Below are 14,208 nucleotides of genomic sequence, written 5' to 3' on the forward strand. Positions count from 1 at the left end.
TCGCCGCGTCACTGTGCTCCACGCTGGTCACGTGGGCGCCCGGATCACGTGGGCGCGCCTCAGCTGAGGGTCACGTGCGCCCGGCCAATCTCTAGGCCGGAACTCGGCGCGGAATCCGGCGCCTCCCGCTTGCTTGGGCTCAGGATGCGCGGCGGGCAGGGCGCGGCGCGGGCCCCGGTGATCCAGTTCACCAATTGTCGCATCCTGCGGGGCCGGGCGCTGCTCAGGTGGGCGCGGGCCGGGGCCGGGGCCGGGGCCGGGGCCGCCCTGGTGGGCTCCGGGGCCGGTGATTCGAACCTCCGCCCCGCTCTGTGCGCAGGGAGGATCTGTGGGTACGCGGGGGCCGCATTCTGGATCCGGAGAAGCTGTTCTTTGAGGAGCGGCGCGTGGCTGACGAGCATAGGGACTGCGGGGGCTGCATCCTAGCGCCCGGCTTCATCGACGTGCAGATCAATGGTGTGGTCCGGAGTCCGTGGGGCGGTGACCCAGAGGAGGAGCTCTGAGCACCGTGTGATCCCCTCTTGTCTGTACCGCAGGTGGGTTTGGCGTTGACTTCTCTCAGGCCACGGAGGACGTGGGTTCGGGAGTCGCCCTGGTGGCCCGGAGGATCCTGCCGCACGGAGTCACCTCTTTCTGTCCCACGTTGGTCACCTCGCCACCGGAGGTTTATCGCAAGGTGAGGTCAGGCTCCCAGCCTCAAGCGAAGGAGGCCCCAGGAACACCCAGCCTCTTAATTTTCAAATCTGATCTGTTTCCCTCACGAACACCCCTTGGCCCTTGAGTCTGGCCTCACCTGCTAGCCTCCCTCCACCCGGGCCTGGGGGTCCCCTCCCCTGGACTTTCTCATCCAGGTGTTCCTCCGCCTGGTGTGCCACTGCGGGTCAGACTGTCCCGTGGGCTTCCACATTCGCTGCCTCAGTCACCTGCCATACGCCCTCCCCACCCTGCAATCTGGCCGCCTCCAGGCACCTCCTTGACTAAGGCTGCTGGGGACTCTGTGATTGCCACGTCCTTAGTTGATTGTGCCTAACCAGCGATCTATGGTATGCGGTGCCAGTGAACAGCTCTCCAGAAAGAAGCTCCGTCACCTGTCCCAGACTTCCTCTGCTGCTCCCGCATGCACCACCACACTGTTCCACTTCTTTCTTACCTGCAAGTCTTGGGATTCAGTTGTCCACGGTCCATTTTTCCTTTAAGTTTTACTTTGTACGCAGGTTCTCCGGTTTTGCTCTTTGCCACGTTATGTTATTCGATCTTGTTTTCTCTGTTTGTATATTGTTCTGTTTCTCTGAATTTCTGAATTGTAGTTGGCACACAACATACGTGTTTGCTCCTTAGTATTTACCCCTTTCTTAAAAGCATGGGTATTCCTTTATTCGAGTACTATGGAGTCCTTGAGTTTGCGGAATTAACACGGTTACCTTTTAGTCTACCTTTTATGTTCTAGTTTTGTAGTTTGTCTCCAGAACAGGATCCATCCCAGAATCCCGGATTGTGTTACCTGCTGTGGGGTCCCCTCCTGGGTGTGTGCACACAGACTCAGAGCTGAGATCCGGGGGAGGTTGGCTGTGGACCCGGGTTCGGTCCCGGCCCCCTGACTTCGTGTATCATCTGGGAGACTCGGGACAACATTATTTGTTTCTGAACCTCAGTTTTTTCAAACCTTAAGTAAGAATAATAATGGAATCCATTTCTTAGGGTTGGGCGCTCAGCACTATGCTTGGTTCATAGTATGCCCTTGGTAAATGTCAGCTATGGACATCTTTCCGGAAATTTCCCCGAGTCTCCCACGACAGAGTCAGGTGTCAAAAACCAATCTCGTTTTCCTGCTGCAAACTGGCCCCTGGTTCTGTGTTTTCTCTCTCAGTCATCAGGCTGTAATTTCCCTGCCCAGGATCCAGGAACATGCCTACCCTCTTGCCCCCTCTTCTTTCTCCTCCCCTCTCCTGGTCCCCAACAGTGAGGCTTAGTGACTCTTAACCCAGTCTCCCAACTGCTCTCCCAGCCCTGGGTCCTGCCAGAGTGGCCTTTCCCAGGTGTCAGGCTCCGCACAACACTCATGTTTCCCCCAACCTCCTGCAGGGTGGACCAACCCTCCTGAGCATTCCTTCCCCACCTGCATTTCAGCCATTCAAGGCAGCTCCCTCTTCTGCCCCCAAGCTCTCCACCTGGAAGGCCTCTGCCTCTCTCTGTCCGTCCTGTGTAGCTCCTCTGCTGCGCACTGCCCATGCCGTGCTGTCACCCGCTGCCCCTGATTTCAAGCAGCACATTTGAGCATCATGATATGAACTGTGGGGCTTTTTCCATAGGGGAAGGAGTTTGGGGCCAGTAGGGCTACTGTCTTATGTTTTCTTCCTGTCACTCTTCATAAATGCTTACAGGATGAAAGCCTTGGGAGGCATAGAGTAAACTGATTCATGGTGGAAATCGTGGAGGGCTTTGAATATGAAAACTTTGATACCAGTATTGCGTTAAAAACTACAGAATTGTTCACTTGGATGTCCCCACACACGCCCCTCCCTTCGTTCTGCCCCACCTCCCTCCAGGGCCGTTTCACAGTGGGCAGAAACGGATTGCTACTTTGTCAGAAGTTCTTCAGGTCCACTGAGATACCTGCTCTTTTTCTGGGGTCTCCTCCTCCAGTCTTGCCCTTTCCTACCCTTCCAGGAGGAAGGTCTGAGCGCGTTGTTCTCTGCTTCAGGTCCATTGTCTGCTGAGTCAACATCAGGCACCTCCTCAGGGTGGCAGCCAGGCCCTTTCCTCAGGCCCCACACGCCTTCTACACTTTCACCTTTTCCACTGCTTTCCTGCCTTGAACGTGCCTCATTCCCTTCATCTCCAGACTGTTCTGTCTACTCAGTGCTTTCTAGCATTCCCTTTTAAAACTCTACTCTAGAAAAACTCATCCATTATTTTTTTTTCTAATTTTAATTTTTTAATCCTTTAGTGAACTTACGTGTATCACACGGCTTGTTAGGAAAAACAGCAGCCCTTTGTTCCCACTAGTTCCCACCTAGAGGTAATCACTTTCAACTCAGCTGACCCTTGGAATTTGCCCCCATATCTCTAGAAAATGTGCTAGTACTTTTGCTCAACTTTTTGGTTTAGGGCAGCATAAATGTTGCTTTCCACCAGGAAGGATAAGAGTTAGCTTTCTGTTAGCCTTTTGAGGCCCATCTCCTGCCGTTCCAGCCCCCCATTCTCCCCAGAGAGTCACACAAGTGACTTTGCCCCTGGTGTGCAGATCCGGGCACAGTGTGACTGTGCCGTCGGTGCCTGAGCTCTCTGGCCACCAAGCTCTGCTTCTGCCCCTTGCTCTGCCTGGACTGCATGCCCTCCTCCTGTGCCAGCCCTGCTTCCTGGGCCTGCAGCTCAGCGACGCCAGGCTGGTCATCCTGTCTGGGTCCAGACCCTTTGGTGCGCAGCCCGCTGCGTCCTAGCTACTCTCTGACAGGGCCATCTTGAGGGCCTTGGTGCCATGTGCCTGCCCCCTGCTTGGGAGCTGTCTCCCCGCCTCTAGGTCCTCTCAGGCAGGGCAGGCTTGCATCCCTGGGCACCTGTCATTTCTTGATGTGCTGTGCTTTCCCGTGGTTGGGGCCTTCGACCATCTTCTAACACCTGAGGGAAGGCCAGCAGGGGCTGGGCTCTGAACTCTGACCTCTGACCTTGACTGGGCTGTGACCTCTGGGTGCTGGGCCGTGGGGGGCAGGGCTTTAACAGCTGGTTCCCCCCAGGTCCTTCCTCAGATCCCCGTGAAGAGTGGTGGTCCCCATGGGGCAGGGGTCCTCGGTGAGTGGCTGACCCCTCTCCCCACCCCTACCCAGGGAGGCTCCTTGGGGACCTGTTGGCAGCCCCTTGCCTGCCAGGTGCCCAACTGGGGAGGGAGGGCGGGCAGGCAAGAGGGGTCAGGGTGGGAGCTGCAGGGCAGGGGGCCTGCTGGAACCATCCCCTCCCCTCCCCCCAGGGGTGCACCTGGAGGGCCCATTCATCAGCCGCGAGAAGCGGGGCGCACACCCCGAGGCCCACCTGCGTTCCTTTGAGGCCAACGCTTTCCAAGACTTGCTGGCCACCTATGGGGGCCTGGACAATGTCCGCATTGTGACACTGGCCCCCGAGTTGGGCCGCAGCCACGAGGTGATCCAGGCATTGACGGCCCTTGGCATCTGCGTGTCCCTAGGTAAGGGGGTGTGTCATCACCTCAGGGGCCAGCCCACCCGGGGTCCTGGGCTGGGTGCAGAGTCTGAGTCTGGGTCCCTGCAGGGCACTCAGTAGCTGACCTGGGCACCGCAGAGGAAGCCGTGCAGAGCGGGGCCACCTTCATCACCCACCTCTTCAACGCCATGCTGCCTGTGAGTGCCAACCCAGCTCCTGGCGGGAGGGTGCAGGGGTCCTGCTGTTGCTCAGCGCCCCCTGCCTGCCCCTGCCCAGTTCCACCACCGTGACCCAGGCATCGTGGGGCTCCTGACCAGTGATCGGCTGCCCCTGGGCCGCCACATCTTCTACGGGATGATTGCTGACGGCATACACACCAACCCTGCCGCCCTGCGCATCGCCCACCGGGCCCACCCTGAGGGTGAGCGGCCATACAGGGCGGGAGCCAGTAGGAAGACCAGGCCGGGTGGCTCCTGAGGCCCTTTCCCCTTGCAGGGCTGGTGCTGGTCACTGATGCTGTCCCTGCCCTGGGCTTGGGCAATGGCCGTCACACGCTGGGGCAGCAGGAGGTGGAGGTGGATGGGCTGACAGCCTACGTGGCAGGTGAGTGACCCCTGTCCCAAAGACTGCCAGAGTGAGGATAGCCTCTCAGCCCCTCTGGTGGGATATAAGAACCTGGGTGTCCCCTGCCGACCCACTGGGCCCTCGGGTGGCCCAATGTGCCTGGTGCCCTTGGCCTCCCCAGAACCTGCTCTCTCTGCTCTCAAGGCACCAACACACTGAGTGGCAGCATAGCCCCAATGGATACCTGCGTCCGGCATTTCCTGCAGGCCACAGGTTAGTGAGGCTGGGGTGCGTGTGCCGCGTGTGTGTGTGTGTGTGAGTGTGTGCTGGGGCAGAGGCTACATCTGGGAGTGGCTGGAGGGAAGAGTGGGGACCACCAGGGCCTGTCTGTGTCTGGTGGGGTCCCCAGGGGATGGACCCTAGGAATGTGGCCAAGGTCCCGCCTGCAGGAGCTCATGGCAGAGGGAGAGGGCTGCGAGCAAGCAGATGGCTGGAACCCACAGTGACAGGCACTGAAGCCACGGCACCCAAGGGCAGGGCCTTGGCCTGGGGCCTGTGGAACTGCAGGATTGGCAGGTGCAGAGTTGTGGAGGGCGGCGGGGTGGGGGCAGCACTCCAGGCTCCAGGGTTAGGCTGCTCGGGGACCTCTCAAGGGGGTTGGCATGTTCTTGGGGAGGTGAGGAGGGTGTGTCTGGCAGAGGCTGTGGTCGGCCAGGCCCTGTGGGGCTCTTGGCAGTGCCTTGGGGCTGGGATGTCATGCAGGGGGCTGAGGGTGGGGGGCACTGTGGTCCAAGGTGCTGTTTGGAGCCACAGGGAGACGAATTGGGAGACACAGACAGCTGTGACCTGGCTTGGGGGATGAAGCAGGGGATGGAGAGAATTGGGGTACCCAGCAGTATCCTCAGGTTGTGGGGAAGGGAGGGCCTCGTCACGCTGCTGCGGAGTCCTGGAGTGTGACCTTAGGATTTGGAGCTCTGGGGCTGGGGGGGAACCCTGCTGGGTACCCTCTTCCTGCCACTCACCCATCCCAGCCCTTCAGGGACCTCACTGACAAAATGCTCTAGACCCAAATGCCTGCAGGCCCCTCCCCTTGGCTTCCAAGGAGAGCACCCCTCCAGAAAGCAGGACCCCAGGCATCATGAGGCCACCCAGGACTCGGTGCTCTGCCGCTGCGCCCCCATCCCCAGCCCTGCCTGCCCTGAAGTCAAATGGCAGAGCCAGCCAGAGGTTGGGGGTAGTCACCCATTTGTGCTCCCTGAGCAGGCTGCAGCGTGGAGTCTGCCCTGGAGGCTGCGTCCCTGCACCCTGCACAGCTGCTGGGCCTGGAGAAGCACAAGGGGACCCTGGACTTCGGGGCCGATGCAGGTCAGGCCCCAGTGAGGGGAAGCCTGGGAGTTCCTGGGAGACCCGGGACAGGGCCAGGGAGGCAGGTGGGCAGGAGGTGGGCTCTTCCCCTCGCCTAGGTGGCTTTGCCTGGCCAGCGGCCTTGGTCCAGCCCCCCTTTCCCATCTGGCAGGCCAGGCCTTCTGGCATCTGAGACAGGACAGACAATGGTCTGCGGGAGCATTGTTGGCTGTTCTCTGCTGCCTGGAGTCTTGCTTCTGGGGCCTCAGTCTGTGATGGGCTGGGATGTCCTGCACAAGTCGTGTGCCAGGCCTTGGTTTCCCACACCCGGGCCTTGGGGTGGGGACAGTGGGGGCCTGCCCCTGCCTGCTTCTCACCACCCATCTCTGACCCAGACTTTGTGGTGCTTGACGACTCTCTCCACGTCCGGGCCACCTACATCTCGGGCGAGCTGGTGTGGCAGGCGGAAGAAGCCAGGCAGTGACTGAGGACCGCCGCTGGAGGGGATGCCCAGCCCCAGCTGGACACTGTCGGCTGGGCCATCAAGGAACTGGTCTCCAGAGAGTGGTGGGGGCCTCGGCCCAGAGGCGGCTGACTTGGATAAACATGTGTCCCGTAGGGACTCGCCTGGTCTCTGAGTTTTTTGCTTCAAAGTGGGGCTTTTGCTGTTTCTGCCCTCACCCTGGTGGCCGTTGGTGATGGTTTGGGCTGGTGTTTGTGGCTCAGGGTTGGGAGTGGCCGGATTCCAGCTCCACCCTGCCCGTGGGGTTTATGGGGCTCAGTGGGGGCAGCAGGTCCCCTCTCTGTTAGACCGATGTGTCTGAGGCCTGCAGACCCACAGGCGGATGGATGAGCTAGCTGAAAAAATGGAGGGCAGGAGGGGGAAGCCATGGACTACAGGCTGGAAAGCCGGCAGGAAGGGGCTTGGGGAGTGATTGTGCGGTTTCAGCAGTTTGCCTGTGGGGCTGAGCCAGAGGGTAGGTGCACCTTGGAATGCTTAACAGGAAAGAATGGATCAATGGTCATGGAGACAAGTTAGGGAACAGGCTGGGAGGAGCCAAAGACAGGAAGGGCCTCGGGTAGGCACTGCAAAGGGTTTGGGAGGCTGGTGTGTGCGGGTGTCCTGTGGGTAGTTCTCTGCACCCCTGAGTTGGGTGGGCCAAGTGGAGGCCCAAGGCCACAGCAATGGACCTGGACACGGCACCAGGCACTCCTCTCTGACCTTCAAGAGGAATCTGCACTGGCCTTGGGGCCCCTGGGCTGACCCCAGTCAACTTGCCTGACCAGAGTTCCCACTGCCTTGAGCCCTCAGGATAATTGAGGCTCCATTTCTTTTGGCTTCTTTTCTGAACAGCTCTACCTCCTGACCCAACTCCTGAGTGGGTAAAATGATCCACTTGTGCTCTGGTGTTTACACAGCTGTGGGTGACCCTTCCTGGTGCTGGTGGGCAGCTTGGGGGTCCTCAGGGTGTATCCTGCACCCTGCCACTGTGTTTGTCCATTAGTGTCATCCTACAGCCTCTGGTGTCCTCTCAGCCTTGGCAACAGTCCCCCCACATTGGGAGCACAGGCTCTTGGGCTCCCTGGGTAGGACAGCTTTTTTTTTTTTAATCTCTGCATTTTAATTAATTTATTTTATTTATTTTATTTTTGGCTGCATTGTGTCTTTGTTGCTGCATGCAGGCTTTTCTCTAGTTGCGGCGAGCGGGGTTACTCTTTGCGGCACATGGGCTTCTCACTGCGGTGGCTTCTGTTGTTGCGGAGCACAGGTTCTAGGTGTGTGGGCTCAGTAGTTGTGGCTCTCAGGGTCTAGAGCGTAGGCTCAGTAGTTGTGGCGCACGGGCTTAGTTGCTCCGCAGCATGTGGGATCATCCCAGACTAGGGCTCAAACCCGTGTCCCCTGCATTGGCAGGCAGATTCTTAACCATTGCGCCACCAGGGAAGCCCAGTAGGACAGCTTTGAGGCAAGGCGGGTGGGCTGTAGGGGGCCTTGCTGGCTCTGAGGACAGCCACGACACAGGTGTTAGTGAGCCCCAGGTCTGGGGTTGTTGTCTTGACTTCCCCCCATTTGGGTCCTGGGGTGGGCACCCCTCTTCCCCTTTCACACGGGAGCAGCCCTTGGTGCAGGAGATCATGGGGCACCATTGTACGTGGCCGGGCCACTGCCCCTCCTGCCTCTGCCTCAGACCCACTAAAGGAAGTGTCTCCAGGCCCAAGGTGACAAAAACGGTTACAGGTCCCAGCTGTGTTTGTTGAATAGGCTGGGAAGAACCACCATGTGATGCAGGCCTGAGGGATGGCCTGGGGTGGGGGCCGCCTGCAGGAGCCCAATAGGGAGGAGCCTTTACAGTACCCACCACTGCCAGGCCTCCTAGTGCTCTAGCATGTACTAGTACTCCTTTCTGTCCACAATCCAAAGGGGGTTCCTGTTTGTCATTCTCATTTCTCAGCTGGGGAAACGCGGGCACCAAGTCCCAGGGCTGGTGAGCATTGGGGTGGGGACGTGGCCTGGCCTACCCAGCTGCCGGGCCTCTGTGGGTGGAGAATGCTGCCTCTGGGTGGAGAATCACAGAGGGGCTAGTTGAGATGGTGGTCAGCAAGAGTGACAACAGGGAGAGTGGGAGCGAATGCTGGGCTGGAAGTGAAGGGAACTGCCCCACAAAGGCCCAGTGCACAGGCTTAGTGTGTTGATGGAACACAGATGGCTGCTAGGGCTGGAGGGGGAGGTGACCTGGGGGCTGAAGTGGAACCACAGCGTGAGGAGCTGGGCCTTGCAGTTGGCCTGGGAGTTTGGATTTTATTTGAGGTGGGGCTGCCACTGGAGTTTGTTTGTTTTGTAAAATATATGTAACATTCACCATTTTAACCATTTTTAAGTGCAAAGATCAGTGGCATTAAGTACATTCACATTGTTGTGCAACCATCACCATCATCATCTCCAGATCTCCCCAAAGGGGAACTGCACCAAGGACACTCTCCCTCCCATCCCGCCTCCCCCAGCCCTGCACCCACCTCGCTTGCTTTGGTTCTGAGTTTGAGACTGCTGGGTTTTCAACACAAGATTGCCCTGACATTTTAAGTGCTCCTTCTGGTTGCTGAGGGCGTTGCGGTAACAAGGAGACCCTGAGGGACTGGCTGTCGGGTGGCAGTGGGGCCAGAGACAAAGTACGGGGACAGGCTTGCTCTGGTGTGGGTGTGGACTGGGGGGCGGGGGAGGTGACACCAGTTGTGTGTGCCTGAGTCACTGGTGGGTGCGGGCGACTTTCACTATTTGGAGAAGCTGGAGTGGGATCTGGGGAGGTGACCTGGGAGCTCCCAGCTTCTCCTTCGTGGCTTGTTTGGGTGTGGGTGGGAGGATTCGAGGGCCCAGCGTTGGTAAGAGAGGCTCTGCAGGGAGGTGCTCGGCCCACGCGGCCGCCGCGTCGCGACTCTCCTGGGTGGGGGCGGGGGACACCTGGCTGCCGAGCCTGGGCGCTGCGAGGCTTCCACTAGACGGTTCTGGACTGTGCCGAGCGCCTGCGGTTCGAGTTGGAGTCTCGGCGCTCAGGGGTCCCTCCCGAAGCCTCGGGCTTGTCATCGGGATGACAGGTCTCCTAGGCCCCGAGCTCACTGGGCACCGTGGTGGGCCATTAATGCGCTCGGGGTCGCACGCGGATTCGTGCAGGGGTTCCGGGTGGTGCCAGACGGAGAAGCCCGTTTGGGGGTTGGGGATCGACTTACGGGCCACGCTGAACCGGGCTGTGCCCGAGAGGCGGGTCGTCTACAATTAACTTGGTCCAACCCGCTACACCACGCGCCGGGGCTAAGAGGACCTGCAGGTCCGGGAAGGGGTGCGGCACCCGCTGACTCGCTCGCCCTGTGCGGGGCTCCTTCCTGTGGGCGGGCTTCTGGCTCCGGCCAATCGGGGCCGCCCTGCGGAGAGCCGCACCTCCTCCGAGCAATAGGGGTGTGCCGAGCCCTCTGACCCAGTTTAAGGGCGGCCCAGCGCCCAGACCCGCCCGGCCCCGCCTCTCTGCTCCTCTTCCCTCTCCGTTCCATCGCCTGCCTGTGGAACCCCCTGCACCACAACCCTCTTTTCCATGCCCCTCTGCGCCCCACTCCCCCAGCGTTAACAGCTTGGTGTGGTTCTTTACAACGTGACCCTGGACTTGTTTCCACATTTGTGTATTTGTTTTACAACCTGGGATTGCACTGTTTTGTTTTTGTTTTGGCCCGCTGTGAGGCTTGTGGGATCTTAGTTCCCTGATCAGGGATCAAACCGACGCCCTCTGCAGTGGAAGCACAGTCTTAACCACTGGGCCGCCAGGGAAGTCCTGTGCACTTTCTTTTCTTTTTTTTTTGGTACGTGGGCCTCTCACTGTTGTGGCCTCTCCCGTTGCGGAGCACAGGCTCCGGACGCACAGGCGGAGTGGCCATGGCTCACGGGCCCAGCAGCTCCACGGCATGCGGGATCCTCCCCCTGGACCGGGGCTCGAACCCGTGTCCCCTGCATCGGCAGGCGGATTCTCAACCACTGCGCCACCAGCGAAGCCCCTGTGCACTTTTAATACTGCTCTGCCATTCACTATTTTTTTAAATTGAACAACGTGAAGTGGAGAGCTTCCCAGGTGGGGATGCGTGGATCTGTCTCACTGTTTTAACAAGGTGCCCAGAGTCCTCTAAGATGGATGTTCCTTGACCTAATAACCAGATCCCACCATGGACCAGCTGGGTTCCTCCCCACCCACCCCAGCTGCCCTGGGGAGGATGGACCTTGGAGTGATGCACAGGGAACTCTGCGGATTCTGATGCTCAAGTGTATGTAGAAGGCTGAAGGGGGCCCTGCCTGGGCACTCCTTTGGGCCCTGTGGCCCTTCCTCCTCCATCCTGTGGCCACAGGAGGGCCACAGAAGGGTCTTCTATATTAGTTTCTTAGTGCTGCTGGAACAAATTACCACAAACTTAGTGGTTTAAAAAGACATAAATTGGGGGGCTTCCCTGGTGGCGCAGTGGTTGAGAATCCGCCTGCCGATGCAGGGGACACGGGTTCGTGCCCTGGTCCGGGAAGATCCCACATGCCGCGGAGCAACTAAGCCCGTGAGCCATGGCCGCTGAGCCTGCGCGTCCGGAGCCTGTGCTCCGCAACGGGAGAGGCCACAACAGTGAGAGGCCCGCATACCGCAAAAAAAAAAAAAAAAAAAAAAAAAAAAAAAGACATAAATTGGTTATTTTACAATTCTGAAGGTCAGAGTCAAAAATAAACCTCAATGGGCTAACATTAAGGTTGTGGCAGCTCTAGGGGAGAATCAGTGTTCTTACCTTTTCCAGCTGGTACATACTGCTGGCATTCCTTGGCTCATGACCCCCTTCCATTGGCAAAGCCAGCAATGGCAGTCCAGTTTCTCAGATTACATCACTCTGACCATGACTCTTTCTGTCTCTTCCATCTTTAAAGGACTCTTGTGATTATATTGGCCCTACCTGGATGATGCCCTGATTTTTAAAATTTATTAATTTATTTTATTTTTTGGCTGTGTCGCGTCTTAGTTGCGACACGCATGCTCTTTGTTACGGCAGGCTCTTCGTTGCAGAGCGTGGGCTTAGTTGCCCTGCAGCATGTGGGATCCCATTTCCCTAACCAGGGATTGAACCCGCATTCACTGCATTAGAAGGTGGATTCTTAACCACTGGACCACCAGGGAAGTCCCTAATCTGATTTTAAGGTCAGCTCCCTAGCAACCTTAATTCCCTCTTTCCATATAAGATAACATATTCACAGGTTGGGGGATTAGGATGTGGACATCTTTGGAGGCGCTGTTATTCTCCCCACCATACCTTCTAGAGAGAAGGGCCTAGGCCAGGGCTCCCCACTGCCTGGGTCTAAAGGGGACACTACATTTCTACTATCAGTGTATGAAGGTGCTAGTTGCCCTACATGCTTATCAACACTGGATGTTTTCAGTCTTTGGAATTTTGACCAATTTGAGGAGTCAGCCCATTTTAAAGTTGGGGAAGCTGAGTTTCAGAGAGGGAAGCTTACTTGCCTGAGACCTCATGCAACTTTCTGTTTCCAGACTTTCAGTCTAGGTTTTTTCCTCACATAGCATGATTCATATGGGAGGATATTTACCCAGGTGGCTTGGAAATTGTTGGCTGAATTTGGCATCTTTTATCCATCCACCGGCAGCCACGAGCAAACCTCAGGCATGGTGACCAGGGACTTAGTAGGCAGAGGCAGAGACCATGCCAATATCTTTTATTTTTCCTTTGGTTGCGTTGGGTCTTCGTTGCTGCACGTGGGCTTTCTCTAGTTGCAGCAAGCAGGGGCTACTCTTCCTTGTGGTGTGCAGGCTTCTCACTGTGGTGACTTCTTGTTGGCGGAGCATGGGCTCTAGGTGCGTGGGCTTCAGTAGTTGCAGCACTCAGGCTTGGTTGCTCCGCAGCATGGGGGATCTTCCTGGACCAGGGATCGAACCCATGTCTCCTGCATTGGCAGGCGGATTCTTAACCACCGAGTCACCAGGGAAGTCCCCCCCCATTATCTTTTGAGAGTCCCCGTGTCTCTCCCTAACTGGATGCATCCTAACTGGTCTCCCTGCCTCCCCTTTTCCAGGTAGAGCGCTTTCTTCCCGGGCTCACTAAACCTTCGGGGGTGCGGGCCTGGCCTGCTTCTCTCACCTTGTCTCTCCCTGCGTCCTAGCGGGATTGGAGTCCTGGCTCAGCCCTTGTCCAGCTGTGGTGGCCAGCCTTGAAGATGGCCCCCAGTGATTCCACCTCCTGGAACTCACACCCTCCTGCAGTTCCTCCCACATGGTACCAGGGGTACCCTGTGACCCACAGACCGTGTCAGAAGTGATGCTATATCGCTTCCGAGATTAGGTTATAAAAGTCACTGCAGGTTCAATCTTGGGTGTTCTCTAGACTCATTCACTCTGGGGAAAGCCAGCTGCTGTGGCATGAAGACAGACAGCCCTGTGGAGGAGCCCCCATGATGAGGAACTGAGGATTCCAGCAACAGCTGGGTGGATGGGCCATCTTGGAAGTGGATCCTCCAGCCTCAGTCGAGCCTTTCAGTGACAGCCTGAGCTGACAACTTGCCCACAACCTCATGAGAGACCCTGAGACAGGACCATCTAGCCAAACTGCTCCCATATTCCTTATCTACAGGAACCATGAGATCATCAATGTGTGCTGATTTATGCCTCTAAGTTTTGAGATCAATTGTTGCACAGTACTAGATAATTAACACTAGCTGTGTGATGTTAGGCAGGTTCTGTTGCCTCTGAACCCCAGTTTCCTCCCTTGCACCACGAGGGTTATAGAAGTGAGTGAAACATAGGAAACAGCACAGGCCAAGTGCAAGCACAGGGCCTGGTTTGCAACAAGTGCTCCACACACATAGGCCATGTGCTTAAAGCAGCCTCCGAGCCCCCTCCCAGTATGGTTACAGTCATCCTCCTGCCCCTCCCTGGGCAGAACATGACCTCACAACATCAGGCCGAGCCATTGCACTCTTGGCCTGAGGTCACTCTCAAGCCAGCCAGGGATAGAGGCTCTGGGCAGGGAAGGGACAGATCAGAGCCGTGGACCGTCCCTCTCCTTTCTCCAGCTGGGGTGCCAATGAACTGTGCTGGGCCAGGTGAGTCCATCTCCCTTCCTGCCCACTGTCCTGGGATGGGCAGCCAAACCCAGCCCATGGAGGGGGTGCTCTGCCTCTCGCAGGGTGAGAGGAGTGGCCTGGCATGACTTGGGCTTTGCATGCTGGCTGCCTTTCAGCCCCGTGAAGACTGAGAATTGTCCTTCGTTCTTCTTTCAGCTGTCCCTCCCTGTCCTGTCCCTGCTGCCTGCTCAGCTGACTTCTTCAGGGCCATGGCCTCCCCCTCTCCCCTCACCCCTTCCCCTGAAGCTGGCTGTGTGTGATCCCCTCCACCTGCTCTCCAGCAGGCTCTAGTGTCGACCACGGACGTTTTCCTCAAGCTTTGTTCACCTCCCTGTTTTTCCTCGCATAACTCAAGATCCCCATTGCACATGCTTTGGTGTCATAGACTCTAATTTTAAAAAAGCTAAGACTCCAGTTCATATTCTGCAACTTGCTTCTCTGCCCTTACTCTTTTTCTGTGTTAGAGCTTTGCCCTGTGCTTTTCAGCAGCTGCAGAGAATTCAGGAAGA

The 14,208-nt window shown here is 57.6% G+C and overlaps 1 protein-coding gene across 1 annotated transcript; it reads left to right on the top strand.

Annotated features, from left to right (window-relative positions):
* Positions 1–31: 31 nt before the first annotated feature.
* Positions 32–6,682, top strand: AMDHD2 (amidohydrolase domain containing 2). Its single transcript, XM_059037385.2, has 11 exons — positions 32–227; positions 320–456; positions 537–676; positions 3,735–3,789; positions 3,965–4,177; positions 4,261–4,349; positions 4,429–4,573; positions 4,648–4,755; positions 4,921–4,989; positions 5,980–6,081; positions 6,456–6,682. The coding sequence occupies exons 1-11, from the start codon at positions 145–147 to the stop codon at positions 6,542–6,544; spliced, it is 1,230 nt and encodes a 409-aa protein (XP_058893368.1). The 5' UTR covers positions 32–144; the 3' UTR covers positions 6,545–6,682.
* The last annotated feature ends 7,526 nt before the right edge of the window (positions 6,683–14,208 follow it).

Source organism: Kogia breviceps, chromosome 14 (assembly GCF_026419965.1).
Source record: "Kogia breviceps isolate mKogBre1 chromosome 14, mKogBre1 haplotype 1, whole genome shotgun sequence".
NCBI lineage: Eukaryota > Metazoa > Chordata > Mammalia > Artiodactyla > Physeteridae > Kogia > Kogia breviceps.